The sequence below is a fragment of the Hydra vulgaris genome, chromosome 11 (assembly GCF_038396675.1).
Source record: "Hydra vulgaris chromosome 11, alternate assembly HydraT2T_AEP".
Taxonomy (NCBI): domain Eukaryota; kingdom Metazoa; phylum Cnidaria; class Hydrozoa; order Anthoathecata; family Hydridae; genus Hydra; species Hydra vulgaris.
Genome location: NC_088930.1, coordinates 11,649,345 through 11,665,544, shown reverse-complemented (window position 1 = coordinate 11,665,544; position 16,200 = coordinate 11,649,345). Strand labels below are relative to the sequence as shown.

Sequence of the window (16,200 nt, the reverse complement as noted above, 5' to 3'; positions counted from 1 at the left end):
ACATTTTTTTATTTCTTTGCCAATGTTTTAATTAATATTATGTATTAATTGTTGATAATTGTAGTGGTTTGTAATGTAAACAATTTCTTTTTTTAATTCTTCTAATTGAGCATTTTCAATTATCGTAACATTTTTATTCTCTAAAAATTTTAGAGGGCTAATTGTTTATATTAATTTGTATTTATTTATATCTTTTTATATTATCATTAATATCAATTTGTATTGTTGTACTTTGTTATTTATTAGTTATAACAAATTTAAACGAAGCATTTTTACGTCATATTAATTGCAGTTACCGTAAATATAACTTTTTAAGATTATATAATGCAACTTGATTGAAAATAGCTGTCTAATTCTATGTAAAAAGACATTTTTAAATAAAAATAGTTGTTTTTGGGCGGATCCGGGTTGCATCAAAACCTCGTGAAAAAGTATAGTCATACGTTTTCAGATTTTTACATACAGAGACATATAGAACCTGTTAAGGGTCCCATTCGAGTATGCAATTCCTAGTCTAAAAAAGTTACTTGCATTTTTACAGCAAGAAATGTAATTTTATAAAATATTTTACATTAAACTCTCATTATAATTATAAAATGCTTCAAATAAACTTAAAAAAATTTATTTAAAGCATTTTATAAATTAAGTGCTTTTAAGAACCGATTATTGAAAGTACTTTAATTCTAAAATATTTTTAATACAATTCTAAATACAAATAAGGAAGTGTTTTGGTTTAACTTCACCAATTGTTAACGAGATGTTAAATTATATATTAGAGCCATTACTTTTTAGACAAAATAAAGAATTGGACAAAAAAAGTTACCTTTCTCTATTTAGACTTATTCCCCAACAAAAGACTCGAGTTTTTTGTTGGGGAATAAGTCTAAATAGAGAAACATTACTATTTTTGTCATACTCTTTATTTCGCCTAAAAAGTAATATAAGCCCCAAGTAAAAAGTAGACCTCAATAAAACACTTTTTAGAGGTCTCATTATAAATCCTAAAAAGTGTTTTATTTAGCATTTTTTACCCTACACTTTATGGAGGTTAAGTGATGTTAAATAAATAAAAACAAATAATAAAACATAATTTATTTGATCTAATTACAAACTTTTGCAAAAATATACTGAAATTTAAAAAAAAACTCATGAAAACTGCACAACAGTATTGTATGGCCTGCCATACAAAAAATAAGTTTTACTAGTAACTCAATTTCTCAAAGTAACCTAAAAAGCAAAGAGAATTTCTTAAATAATTTGAAGTCATTGAAACATTTAATTTTATTATTGTCGACAATATCAGTAGTAATAGTTTTTAGGTAATTTTTTTTAGAAAACTTTTTTGGTATTATTAACATGATTTATTTTTTTGATGTTTAAGCATTAAATAAATTAACTTTTCGCGCGCTTTAATATAATGATGATGACGTATTTACAAAGACGTATAAATATTCAGGAGGAAAAAAAAAGCTATAAAATATCGTATGTCTGCAATAATTGCGAGTCGTTTGGGTTTTTAGGATTTAAAGTACATTTAAAGATATCAGTTGATGAGAATTGATTTTTTTTTTTCAACGAATTTGACTTTTCATGATTCCAACGTGTTTGCTCATTACTTTCAAACAAACTAGATAAATAGGGTTTGACAGCACTTACACTGAATCTACCACACTGTCCTTTATTTTTTAAACTATTTGAAGTTAACCCAACCGTACGCTTCTTTCTTCTCTTTGTGCAATTATAAAATTGTGATGGGGGCACATCACCAGAGAGTGTATCCAAGTGGCTATCTTTACTAGTAACAGTGTGAATCGTTGTTAAATAGTCATCCGAGCTTAGTAGACCAGTGTTAGATGGTGTTGGTTCAGTTCTAGGTGTGGAGACACCACTATAAAAATGTTTTAAAAGAGCGTTGTCAAAGTTTTTTGAATCGTGATTGATTTTATTTAATCTGCTACAATCCGAAGTCAATTTCCTACTAGTTATTTTATTTCTTTCAACGTGTTTCATTGGAAATCTCAACTTAGGCAAAGAGCGGACTTTAGCTATAATAAATTTATTTTTTTTCGGTTGAGAGTCATCTTTTTCGCTAAGTGAACTTCTAACGGAGTTATTGGAATAAACTTTTGATTCCGCGTAAGGTTGAGAAATGCGTTCTAAAAAATTGTTTAAAAACCTACTATCGCTATCAGATTCTATGATGTCATACTCTGATATATCAAAGCAATCGTCACTATCTAAATCAGGAGCAAAAAATCTTTCTGATGGTTTTGTTCTTTTTTGTATCAGTTCAACGGCACGATCTAACGAATACTCTTGTCCCAAGTTCTTTTCAAATATAAACAAATCGTCATTAATGTCTAAAAAAGGTGAAGTTTTAGTATCTGGTGTTTCATCCACCTCGTTGTCAGCGTCGTAATCGATATTTCCATCGTCTTCCGGAAATAAGGAAAATTTATGTGCTGTTTGACCAAGTTTTTGAACAACTTCATGACTCATGTCGGCTTTGAGACAAGAACTAATGTTATTATCATTGAGTTTTTTTGAATTAAAAAACTGAAAACTTTCATGGGACGGTTGAACAGATGCTAAAAACAAAAAACAAAATTTTATAGAAGTTAGAGCACTAAAAAATAAACTTTTAAATAATAGGTATTTATATAAATACAAAAAGTAACTAAATATAAAAAGTAGGTTTTATTAAAAAAACCTTTACGTTCAATAAAAAATTTATAAAAACAAATGATATTTTTGAGTGAGAAATTAAATTATAACTGAACCGTTTTAATAAAAAAGTTATACAAATCGATTCTCAAATGTTTTTACCTAAAAAATTTTCCGTTGTTTCTATATCAGGTCTTCCCATATTTGTTAAAATACTTTTTTTCCTTTAAACTACTTTTTATATACGCAAATCAAAACTTTGCGTTATTTGTAGTTTAGTATTGCTAAAGCAACGGAAAAATCAGTACTTTTGGATTATTATGAAATGTTAATTATTTTCTATTAATATTGCCTCATCTTTCGTCGCATAGGAGACTTGACATAACAAGCATTCCATAAATTCCGCCCTTTGCGTCAAGAATTTACGAAACTTAAACTGATTATATTTTGATATGTCAATATTGTTTTTTGTAAATGAAACACTTTTATCTTTTTCTAATATTGATTAAAATTATTTAAAAGTTACTATAATATTTTATATTCATATAAAATATAATATATATTAATTCATAAAAAATTGTAAATAATATGAGCTATTAGCATCTTAAAGTTGATGATTAAATTAAATTATTAAATAAATTTTTGTTAAAATTACTTACTTATATCATTTATCGAACCCGTTGTACTGTATGAAAACCCACTATCGAAGTCAAAATTAACTTCGCATTCACAGTAATCATCGTGTTGTTTATCGCAAGTCTTTACATTTTGAAAGTGTCTCCTGTCATTTTGTAAAACATCCACAAGTTCTCCACAACTTTCTGTTCCCCCCAAACAACGCTCAATTTCGTTTACAGGAAGGTCAGTTTGAAGAAACAAATGAACTGAAATATCAGAAAGGTATGCGCTTTCTTTGGCAATACTAGATTGTAAAACATATTTTTTGAAAATTAAAAAATGTAAACATAATATTAAAAAAATAAAATAAAAATGCCTTTCTTCTATTTTAATAAAAACTATTATATATCATAATATATATTATAGATGTGTTCATCTCCTCGCCCTTAAATTTTCTATAAAAAATTTATTGTTTAAAAATCGATAAAATGTGATTGTAGCAAAAGGTTTAAGGTAAGAAAATATTTTACCAAAAGAACATACTTTGTATTGCACTTTTGATGCTTTCGAACTATATTTTTTTCTTACGTGCGAATAGACTACAATAAGGTTGTCTATTCGCACGTGTGTACGAATAGACTCGCTCTTTATTTATTTTAGCAAAAAAACAATAAAATAATAATTTTAAAAGAGTTTCATTTTTAGTGTCTAGTCATTTTTAGTACATAGCAATTAAATATATCATATAGATTAAAAATGTTTTTTTTTTACTAACAAAATTTAAAAGATAAAGTTTTTAATTCCCATTTTTGTTTAGGATCGTCTGTAAATTACGCAAATAATAATAATAATTTAACTAATAGACAACAGAAAAGATCAAAAGATTTCCCTCGCAGAGTATAATTAATCCAAAAACAATGAAAATTGCTGCGCAAAAGAGCAAATGATCTCCTACTTCTTTTTTTTTTAATTAAGTTTAATCTTACGTAATTTATCGAAGATCCCTTATTTTATATCAATTTTAAAGCAATGGTTCAATAGCTCGGATTCAATAGTCCATCCCCTCTTCTTCCCCTCTTCTTCCCCTCTTGAGAAGTACGGACACTTTTTCAATTTTGAGATAAAAAAGTAAAAATATATATTATAAAAACATATGTACATATACATTGTTTTTCTTTTAAAATTTTTCATTCAGCATTACTTGAGTGTGGATATTTTATACTCATTTCGATGGAATTTTAATTATAATTAGACGTTTTTTGCCTTAAGTCTTATGCGTCTCCGCGAACATAAAGAAACATCTTTGTTAAGTAAAGCTCTGTACAGATCAAGCTTTGTATAGGTTATATCTAAAGTGGCGGATGCAGCTTTTTTTGATATTTGACAAGACCGTACCGTGAAAATTTTTAGGGGAAGGGGGTTGTTTTTAAAAAAAAAGGCAGTTTAGAATAACAAATAAAAATCTTGCTTGATTTTTAAAGAAATCTTGCATGAGAATTTGGTAAAAAAGATGGGTCAATCGCACCTGGCGACCCCCCACCACTACCACCACGGCATGTTTGAGATTAGCTAACTTCCAGACATGGAACAAACTCTAAACATTTATTTATATGTTTATACTTATGTCAAATAATATTGTATAAGAATGGTTTGCAAAAAAAATATGCTTTGCAAAAAATTCCGATGAATGGAGTTTGGAAACAAAAAAGCCCTAAAATTTTGGCCACAACTGCTCTAAACGTAAGATAAATTATTTTGTAAATATTCTCGAATAAATTTCTAATTATCGATAAATTCTAAAATTCATACAATAAACTCTTTGCATTAAAAAGTTATGACTTTTTAAATGTTGAAAAATTATGACAATATCAAGTTTGAACCCCCTCAAAAAGAGGGGGTTCAAACTTGATATTGACATAATTTTAAAACGCTAAGAGATTATTGCATAAAATTTAGAATTTACCGATGAATATAAATCTATATATAATTAGGAAAAAATATATTTTATCAACTTGTTGCTCTCACGTTTAGGGTAGTTGTAGTCAAAAATTTAAGGCTTTTTTGTTCCTAGGCTCCAATCATCGCAGTTTGACATGCAAAGCGTCATTATATTATCATTTTTATCACAGCTGATCAAAAGATGACCAGAAACTATAAGAGAAAAACCAAGCGTACATTTTCTTAACCAGAAAAGTTAAGGGAAGCCGTAAAAAATGGCTAACAAATAATTTGAGCATGCTGCTAAACATGGTGTTAGCGTGTTAGCAAATCAAGACTCTTTGACCATAAAAAAAAGACTAAACATCAGAATATTGATTTAATAACTGTTGATGTAATAACTAACTTCAAGAAAAGTCAAGTTTTTAACAATAATACTTATAACCTGAGTACATATAACCTTGATGACGACGGATTGTCATCAAGGTTAAATGTAAAAGTGCAATTCGGATGATTACCAATTGCAATAATTTATATTGCGAATTAATTTATTTGATGTCGTTAGTCTCCTCTATACATGTTAAAAGTCACCCCGCATGCGGGGTGCAGTCACCCCCACAGCAGAAGTCACCCCGCATGCGACTTCGGACACTTGACTAACATTTTTTAAATAGTTTTTAAACATTGAAAATCAAGAAATATAAAGAAAGGTAAAATGTTAAAACCTTAATCATTGTAGTTTGACAAAAAGATGTTACTTTGAAAAAATGCAATAAATATTAAATAAGCTAAATTAAAGTGAAAACTGTCTGAAGTCTCCCCGGTCTCCCCTACTATTTTCAGCTTTTTAAAATTTTTAGTTTCACAAAGTCTTGTTACCAAAATGTAATTTCATGCATGAACTTGGTAATAAATTATAAAGAGGCAATGTTAGTACGGAAATACATGTAATGTTTTATAGATCATATAAACTATACTATTATAAATTCAAAATAAAAAACAATTTTCCACAACTAAAAAGTGTTTAAAACATTCTCCTTCCCACCGTCTAAAACATGCCCACGCATGCACGCAAAAAAAAAATTAATTCTAAAGATAAAACATTTCAATTCAAGAATACCTACTTTTCTAAAAATCTTTGAAGACCTCGTTTTCTGTACTTTAAAAATTGACGTTTAAATCTTCCTAATAAACGCTTTGGAGGAAGTTCCGGTAAGCTTCTGCCGTAAGAAAAATAATATTTCCAAAAAAATTTATTTTTACAAATCAATAAAAATTGTTGCAAAGTAACTAAAATATATATATAATTAGATAAAAAGTCACGTGATCAAAAGCTTGCAAACCTTTCAAGAAAGAACTGCGCTGACAATCTTTTGTGTAGCCATTGAAAGTCGGAATATCTTCTTCGAACACTCGAGTTGGATTTTGAAAAGGCAATACTGTTTGTCTGCAAAACAAAAGGAAAAAAGATTGTTAAAAAAGTACAACAAAAACAAAGATTTGTTATTTTTAACCCTATTCGTTTCATTGCGGCATATTTTAAGAAATTTTTTTTATAAAGTTTTTTTATAATAATATTTAATTATATAGACCTTGTCAAGCTCCTCTCTATGAAATAGGTAAAAAGTGACATGCAAAAAAAAAAAAAAAATAGAAAAAAAAAATGTATCTTCTATATGATATCAATCATGACTTGAAAAAAATTATTAATTTAATTTGTAAAATGTATGTTACTGAGTTTAATTCCGAATAAAATCAAACAAGTTACGCACTTGAACATAAATTTCATAGTCAGTGTATAACGCTTTTGTCTTGTTAAGGTGTGTCCTTGGATTGCGAACCTCAATTCTAATGAACTCCTATAAAAATAAATGAATTATATATATATATATATATATATATATATATACTAATAATAATAATAACAATAATTATTATTGCTATTATTATTATTGTTATTATTGTTATTATTATTGTTATTATCGCTATTATTATTATTGTTATTATTATTATTATTATTATTATTATTATTATTATTATTATTATTATTATTATTATTAAAATTGTATTTTTGTTAAATAATGTAGCATAAAACAATTTCATCAACAAACTAAAAATAAAGATTGAAATATAAAAATTACAAACTTTTCCTCCGATTTTTTCTTTTCTCTTTTTCCTGATCATATTTATAATTATCCAACAACAAACTTTATTTCCAAAAAAAACTTATCTCAATTGCTTTTAAAGGAATTTGTAAGCTATTATTATCTTAACCTGATAAAAACACGATAACCCGGTTGTTTTTTTTACCGCAAAATAATATATAATATTTAGATGACATCAGCTTACGACGCTTAAAAGTAAAACAGAAAGTATCGATTTCTCAAATGAAGATTGACCAAAACAAGATTTTAAAACGTTTTAAACTTTTTAAAAATAAAGATTGTCAACTGATTAAAAAAAGTAACTACCTAGATTAATAAAGTGAATACGTATTTTTTATATAATATAGATTTTCTATAAAATTGTTTTACTTATAATAAGTACAATGATAAATAATAATTTCAATACTTTTTAAATAGAATATCAATAAAAATGTAAGTAAAAATATCTTGCTCCTCTTCTGAGGGGAAGAGGGGGAGGGGGTAAGAGGTATGTTAAAGGCGTAAAAGGGTTTCAAACATTTTTATGCAAATAGACAAACTTTCATTTAAAAAATTATAAATAGTGACAAAACAATAAAACAATCATTAGAAAATAGTTTAACGCAATAAAATTATTTAAATTTATTGATAATCTGAGTTATTCAAAAAAAACCTTTAGAGTTCTTATTTAGAACAACAAATCTTGAATAACATAAACTTGCTTTATTCAGTGGTCAAATAAAATGTTGATGGCTCCTTTTCAAACAATGCTGTGCTTTCGGTAGTTTCATAATAAAACCTGACTAATTACCAGCGAAATCCTTAATTAATCATAAATGTTGCAAATTATTATTATTACATTTTTTTCCCTATTTTTTTAAGCCTTAAAGGTATTTTACTTTATATAAATATTATTTCAATTTAAAGTTACTTGTTACACAAATCATATTAGTGTATGCAAGGCTGCCCTAAAACATAAGGCGCCTAAAGGAATTTAGCGATAATTCGCTTTGCACAAAAGATTTCTAAATACTTAATACTTTTTTAAAACGTTTAGATTTGTATTTATATATACAGGTCCGTAGGAACAAAAATTATATGGGGCAACACTACTGGGAGGTCAAATAGTAGTAGGTCAAAATTTTTTGTCAAATGAACTTACGCCGAAAATACGGATAACAAATTAGGTCCTTTCTACCTTTTTTTTTCTTTTATTAATTCATTTATAATCGTTCGCTTTTTTTAAAAAACTTACTTCAAAATGATTTATTTGAAAAATTATTGGGGGAGCAAATGCCCCTGCTGCCCCCCCCCCTCCCCGTTGCTACGGGCCTGATATATATATATATATATATATATATATATATATATATATATATGTATATATATATATATGTACATATATATATATGTACATATATATATACATATATATATATATATATATATATATATATATATATATATATATATATATATATATATATATATATATATATATATATATATATATATGTATCTATATATAAATCGTACACCCAGATCAAGGGTGCCACAACAAAAATTTTGATACAACCTTTTTAGTGAATGTTACGGTTTATGTTTGTATTTTAGATCGTTGCGGGATATTGTTTTGTAGTTAGGGTAATATTATTATTAATTTGTTTTCAGTTAGTTAATAGTTGTGGAATAGTTATACGTTTTAATACTTGTTTAAAATAATCGTTTATGTGATAATGTGCATTACTTATATAATAAAAAATATGAAATAAAAATTTATATAAAAATATAAATAAACATAAATAATACTATGAAATATATTACAATAGCTGTATATGTGAGCAATTTATTACTTAGCCTATATATATATATATATATATATATATATATATATATATATATATATATATATATATATATATATATATATATATATATTTATATATGATTCAGTCATTTTACACGACTATTACAAAAATCATGGAAATTTACACGATTTATACTGATAAATTGTAAAAAATTTCAATGAAAGCTTTAAAATTCGAAATTAAAACATTCAAACAACCTACGTCTTGAGTAGTTAACTCATCACCAGACAAATCCATTGCGCTATCATAACTTGCTTGATACAACCAATTCGCTGAAGACATTGCGCTATTTTTTATAAAGGTTCCTTTCCAACTTTATGAACTAAACAAATACGCAAAATTTAGGTAAATTAATAATCGAAATTAAAACATCTATATCTTTTATTTAATGACGTCAAACGCAACACACGCCGTGACTTGCTATAAGAATTTAAATATTTTGTTCCAAAATTTATATTTTAAATCATAACATTAAAAAAATATCGATCAACATTGCACATAATAAAGTTGTGTTTTTCAGAATAAAACTTCTTATCATCAAGATAAAGTTTTGAAGGACAAGAAAATACATGAAGATATTAAGTGATTAATGTGTTTAAGTATCATTGTATCTTTCCTTTATTTTATTGTATTATAAATCAATACTATATTCTTTTCTTTTTTATAATACAAAGACAAAGTTATTTTTTTCTAAGTATTTTAATTCTTGGCGTATAAGTTTTCAAAATTCGAAAATAAAATTAAGAAATTTGTGCTCTCGATTCAAATTTAATTTTGAATACTCTTCATAGTGGCTAAATGTACAATGTCAATATGTATTGAAGTAATACATTTTTTAAATGTGTTTAAACTTTTTTTTTTAACTTTTCTTTTTTTTGTTGTTGCTTCTTCAATAAAACGTTCAGCCTATCAAAATGATCTTCTATTTAGTTTATTACCTTTGCTCGTATTTTTTTTTATATATAGGCTTAAAATTTATAAGCTTTTTTAATTTACAAGTTGTATAAGTTTCTATTCTATATAGGTTTAAAATAAATTTAATTATCTTTTTCATTAAAATATTTTTTATTTCGATCCTCGACTAAAGATCAAAACAAAATGAAAAACCAAAATTGTTTCATTTATAACTGGATAAAAAGAAATGCAGAAAAGGTTTTTTCAAATAAAGAGCCAACTTTAGTAAATTTAAAAGAAGTTATAATACAAAAAGTATATATTTTATAAAATAAACTTAAAATTATAAATGATTTTTAAAAAAAGTGGTTTTTCATGCAAATTTAAATTATTTGTGAGCTAAAAGTTGTAATATTTATTAAATTGTTATAAACTTAACAAATATCGAAATTCGTCTCAAAAATTTTAAAATGAAGTCATTTTATTTATTCAAAATTTACCTCAATATATACATATATATGCATAATCCTCCCTAAATATGTTTAAATGTTTGTCGAATGTCAAATAAATGTTGTTATTAATTAACACTTATTGGTTTTCTCTTTATATACAAACATAACAAGCTACTTAATATTAGGCAATTCTACTATTTAAAATTCTGGTCACATGACTTAAAGTAATTTAACACTTTGCGGTCTATTTTGTTGATTTAAGTCGTTTTAGAAACGCGTCAATATAAAATTTCTTTTAAAAGCCAAGTTATTTTAAGTCTCAATTGAGCCAATTGCTGTTTGACATTTAACATTCTTTGAATTCTCTCAAATCTTGGAACCAATAGCAACAAATAGAATTAGTAAATTCTAGTTACTACTGTAGCATAAATTATTATTGAGTATCTTTAATAATTTAAAAGATACAAGTTTAAAATTCGAAAACAAATAAATTGGTTAGTTAACATTTAAAAGTTGTGCAATAACTAGGACCTAAAAACAGTAAATAGTCTCAGATATATGTACGCAAAAACATAATATACTCATTAACATAAATATACTATATATTTAGGAAGGTAGATTAGATACCTGAACGCCTTAAATGTAAGAGAAAAAAATACTACAAAGAATAAAAGTACTAGGATTTGAGTATATAATGTATACTAAAAATAATTAAACATAACATTGTAACACTTATGAAACAATATCTATAAATTGCATATTTTACGTTAAATTATCTTTTAAATAATAATTATCTTAGTAATAATATCTTAAAGGTTTACCATATGTTGTAACATTTGCATATCAAATCTTTGTCAATGTTAAATATATCTCGACTAAAATTAATGTTTAAGTTTAGAGTAATTACATTTGGATCAAATGGTAATAAAACGCTCGTGCTTGTCACAAAAAAATGAATGAGTTATAATTAAAGAATAATCAGTGAATACGTGTTGTCATCAATCGTTAACATGTGTAAACGATTGAATACAACAACCATTAACATTGCTGACAAAAAAAATTCATATATGACCTTTTAAGAAAAAAACTTTCCGAAATGTAAAAAACTTTTCTTGTATAACTTATTAAAATTTACAGATTATACTTATATAAATTTAAAATTTTATATATATACTAAAAAACATTTATATATATATATTCATAGATACATATATTTATATATATATATATATATATATATATATATATATATATATATATATATAAATATATACATATATATATATATATATATATATATATATATATATATATATATATATATATATATATATATATATATATATTACACACCTATTTTACACCTTAAGTTTGTGTCGCTTTTTAAGGTATCATCAACGTCATCAATGTAATAATATTTGAGGAAAAAAAAAAAGCATCTTATTTATACAAAGCAAAAAAACTGGGAATTAAACTGTAACTCAAAGTTTAAATACTTAAGATAAAAGTGTTATAGGATAGAAGAGTAAATAATTCATCTAATTAATAAGTTGTTTTTTTTTAACTCTTAAGACGAAATTATACTTTTGCATATTACAATTAATTCACATTTTTGTTCTGATTTTCTCACCGAAAACGTATTCGAGGTGTATTCACAAGTCGTTATTTTGCTTGTTTAATGTCATTGTAAGTTTTTAATGCAATTGTGTCAAACTTAATGTATTAATTCTGAAAAATATACACCGAAAATTTAAAAAAGTTTCAGTATTTTAATAAATTAAGTGTTATGAAGACAAGAAGTTATTGCGTAATATTTTTATAATGTTATTTCAAAGGATGTCTTTTAGCTCAAAACTCAACACCTAAAAACATTTTTTGCAATGAAAAGTTAAAATAAACTTACAGTATGAAACATTTGAAATAAATTAAGAGAAGTTCTATTTAAAAAATTTTTTTTTGCGCAAACTTGATTGCAGCTACCATTCTGCCATCAACGTCAAATTGCTAGAATACGTCCAATTGGCGTTTGGTGCCGACAGGGCATCATTCTAATTTTTCAACAATTCCGCATTTAAAGTAATAAATTTTATTAAGTGAACCGACGAAAAGTTTACTGGATAATTTTTAGTGCAAAACATTGATTCACTTAAAAATATATTATCAAGAAAAAGGTTATAAAGGTACTATTACTACACTTTATTACTATACTCCGCGGTGTCTCAAACATAATGTTAATGTTTTTTAAATAAATTGTCAAAATAAATTAGCTACAAATGTATGAGTATAATAAGATTTAAAAGTTGTTGTCCTTTTGCAAGCGTCATTGAATCATCAAAAAATAATTGAAACAACTTGTGTTAGACTTAAGTTATTGGCCTAAGCAATCTTTTAAGGATTTCCTATATATAAAAAAAGTTATAATTTTTACCTCAATTGAACCCCTTTTATTTAAAACGTAGTTTATTAGTCCCCTATATTCCTATTGAAAAATATTAATAAAAAAACTAATACAATAAGAAAAAGATTAACAACACGTTGAAGACATTGTGGCACTACCTGCCACAACCTCTTTTTGTAAGCGGTATATATACCCAGGGGCGATCCGTCGGGGGAAGGGGTGTTTGGTGGGTGTGACACTACTGTTTCCCAAAAAAAGACGATTTTCAAGATACCCAACCGGCATATCTAGTTTCTTTTCGGAATTAAAACCTGTATAGACACATATTTTCAAGATCCAGGCGTAAACCAAAAACACATGTATATTACGGGCAATTTTACTCAAATTTAACACGTGTTTTCTGAGGCTTTAAAGTCAAATTTAAATGTTGCTTGCTTTTATCAGTGGTTTCAAATTCCGCACGGAAATTTATTATAATAAAACACAACGTTTTCGTAACGGTGAAACCAATAATATTTTAACTGGTGTTTATGGTAAATAGTAATCGCTAACTTCACGGAATGAAAACCATTCTTGACACGTGCTACTCTTTTTGTTTTAGAAGATTTTAAAAATGCAACAGAAACCAAGCGTAACTTTTGTCTGAGTTGTGCCGGCTGGGCATAGTCTAGGAATTCCGGCCCGAATTTGTGAGTTTTAGGTCATTCCGGTTCCGGCCGGAATTACAATATTTCAGGCCAGAAAACCGGAATTTATTTTTTACCTTTTTTTTTAAGACGTGTGACACAGGCTGTTCAAATTAAATCAAAAAATCATTGTTCTACAGGGCAATGAAGAACTATATACATACCTAGGTAAAAAAATGCAATTTCTTAACAAACTCAATGTAATTTTATTTGCAGTAATCAATTATGTAAGGATTTCTAGAATTTTAGGAGTATTGTAGTGCAAAAAGAGTCTATCCAGTTTTGGGTAACAAACTAACTCTTTTTTCATCAAAAATGTTACCTGTCTCTGAAAATAGTCTCATTTTAATTGTTGTTTAAATTTTAAATAATCAAAAGTATAGGATAATAATACAGAAAATATTTCAATTTTAACCTTGATGGAAAAATAGGAAACAAAGAAATAACTTTAAATATAAATATTATGCAGGTTAAAACTTTCAATAAATAAAATTATAAGAAATAAATAAAAACAACATATTACATTTAAATGAAGCAAGAATCAAATTAATAAGATAGGTTATATATATATATTATAGATTATAAATATATATTATATAGCCACGATGCCGAGGTGCAGGCTTTCACTTTCAATCTTGAAGATAAAAAATTACATAAATATAAATTTTGTTCCAGCCAGAATTCCGGCAGGCATTTGATTATATATCAAAGTATTTTTTATATATCAAAATTTTCATTCCTGTACACCCCTAGTATAATCGGTGTTTTCAGGAAGTTAGTAAGTTTTTTCAGGAACTTAGTTAGTTAGCCGGTATTTGACATTTTTCAGTCGGCAGATTTTTATTTTTGAGGATCTTATATTTTTTAAGGATTTGCTCTCCCTCATAGCTTATTTATTTTTGCTAGAATCACTATTATATATACCATGTTATTTAAACTCTTTTTCGTAAATGTAATATAAATTTTATTATTTTTTATTAATATTATAACGCGTACATAAAAAGTGCAGCATGCATAAGTATTACAAAACACTGCCAAAAATGCATACAAAAAAAAACTTCACAATGACAAATAAATTACATACAACAAATAAAGTTAAAAACAATATTTACCTTTTTCGTATTTTAGTTTGCAATAAAATAAGTTATTTTATTATTGTAAAGGCTGAAAAAAAATTATTTTAACGTGTATATGTAAAAAGCAACTGTCAAGATCGTTCTTTGTCTACTCTGGTGTTAATGAATAAGTGTAGTTGAAACGTAACTTTACAAAAACGTTTGTAAATTTGTAATTGTAGCAATAAAACCTATAACTACTTCGTTTTTAAAAACGAAGTACTTTTAGTTTTAAACCGACGATGATTTTTTTAACGATCGTTTGACCCCCAACCCTACGACACAAACAAAAACACAAAAGTCCGTAGATAAGACCTAAAAATCTTTTTTATTTAAATAAATATGTAACATAATTTTGTTAAAATTTGTCTAAAAACATCTAAATTAAAAAAATAAAATTTAAAATTAAAAAAAAAAATAATAATTGTTTCTCAAAGTTTGCTTTTAAACAATATGACAAATAGCATTATGAAAAAAAACCAGACAAAACTTTAAAAGTATGTAAATATTTATTTGCGTACTTATAACATTTTGCATTAGCATAAGTTTAGAGGATATTGGAGAAATGTTTCTATTACACTTAAAACTGATACATAAAAACCAAAGATTTCACTTACCTTGAATTCTTAAACTTGGTAAAAATACAAAATAAATTACTTAGTGAAGAAACCATTTTTACTCAGGGACTTTTTTTAAAAAATAAAATGAAAAAGCTAATAATCAAAAAAGTAAAAAAAACATTGCGAAATATTTGTAAAATGTGATAACATTTAAATAGATATTTATATACTATTTATACTTAAAAACTTATAAATATTTCTATAAATGATCATAATGTCGAAGTTAAAATGTTAATGATATTTGGGTATTTGTTTTCGGTAGTTTTGATCCATCGTGACATCTAGAAATTTTAAGCACTTATTATCGATGACTAATAATGCTATCGTAAAGACGAAGAGTTTTTCATTTTTTTAAATAGATATTGATTAATTCAAAACGTAAAAAAATGAAACATGTTTAAAAAAAGTAAAATGTATGATATGATATAAAATGGGTGATAAACAATATTGAAAAAAATATATATAATTATAAAATCAAGTAATAGTTGTAAAAAATAAGTTAATAAAAAACATATTTTAAACAGTTAAGACAAGTTCAGAATAAATATAATCCTTTTTTTTATGAGTAAACTTTATATCAAATTATGCTTATATTAAATTAATACTGATAAAAAAACTTTTAAAATAGTTTTAAAACTTTCCGACGGAATTAAAAGTTAAATTTTCTAGTAATTAGACGATTAAAATATCAGTATTACAATTTCTTCAAACTACTTGTTGTCTTGTATGATACCATTATTTTGTTACCTTTTATGACACTAGTATTTTGTTGTCTTGTATGTCACCATTATTTTGTTGTCTTG

The 16,200-nt window shown here is 25.5% G+C and overlaps 1 protein-coding gene across 5 annotated transcripts; it reads right to left on the bottom strand.

Annotated features, from left to right (window-relative positions):
• Positions 1-1,077: 1,077 nt before the first annotated feature.
• Positions 1,078-14,998, bottom strand: LOC100199607 (uncharacterized). 5 transcript variants are annotated; one of them, XM_065810100.1, is made up of 7 exons: positions 14,775-14,998; positions 9,434-9,554; positions 6,993-7,079; positions 6,564-6,667; positions 6,345-6,440; positions 3,324-3,586; positions 1,078-2,588 (listed from the first exon to the last, which is right to left on the bottom strand). In XM_065810100.1, the coding sequence occupies exons 2-7, from the start codon at positions 9,512-9,514 to the stop codon at positions 1,471-1,473; spliced, it is 1,749 nt and encodes a 582-aa protein (XP_065666172.1). In that variant the 5' UTR covers positions 9,515-9,554; positions 14,775-14,998; the 3' UTR covers positions 1,078-1,470. The 5 variants fall into 5 exon arrangements, with proteins under 5 accessions (XP_065666172.1, XP_065666173.1, XP_065666171.1 ...); XM_065810101.1 differs by lacking the exon at positions 14,775-14,998 and adding an exon at positions 11,932-11,991; XM_065810099.1 differs by lacking the exon at positions 14,775-14,998 and adding an exon at positions 11,400-11,696.
• Positions 14,999-16,200: the final 1,202 nt, after the last annotated feature.

Bases quoted from the DNA above. Each gene is read 5' to 3' on its own strand.
- LOC100199607 (XM_065810100.1), bottom strand. From the start codon at position 9,514: ATGTCTTCAGCGAATTGGTTGTATCAAGCAAGTTATGATAGCGCAATG. The intron at 7,080-9,433 runs GTAGGTTGTTTG...TTATTTTTATAG, and splicing joins ATGAGTTAACTACTCAAGAC to GAGTTCATTAGAATTGAGGT. The intron at 3,587-6,344 runs GTAGGTATTCTT...TTTACAATCTAG, and splicing joins CTTCAAAGATTTTTAGAAAA to TATTGCCAAAGAAAGCGCAT.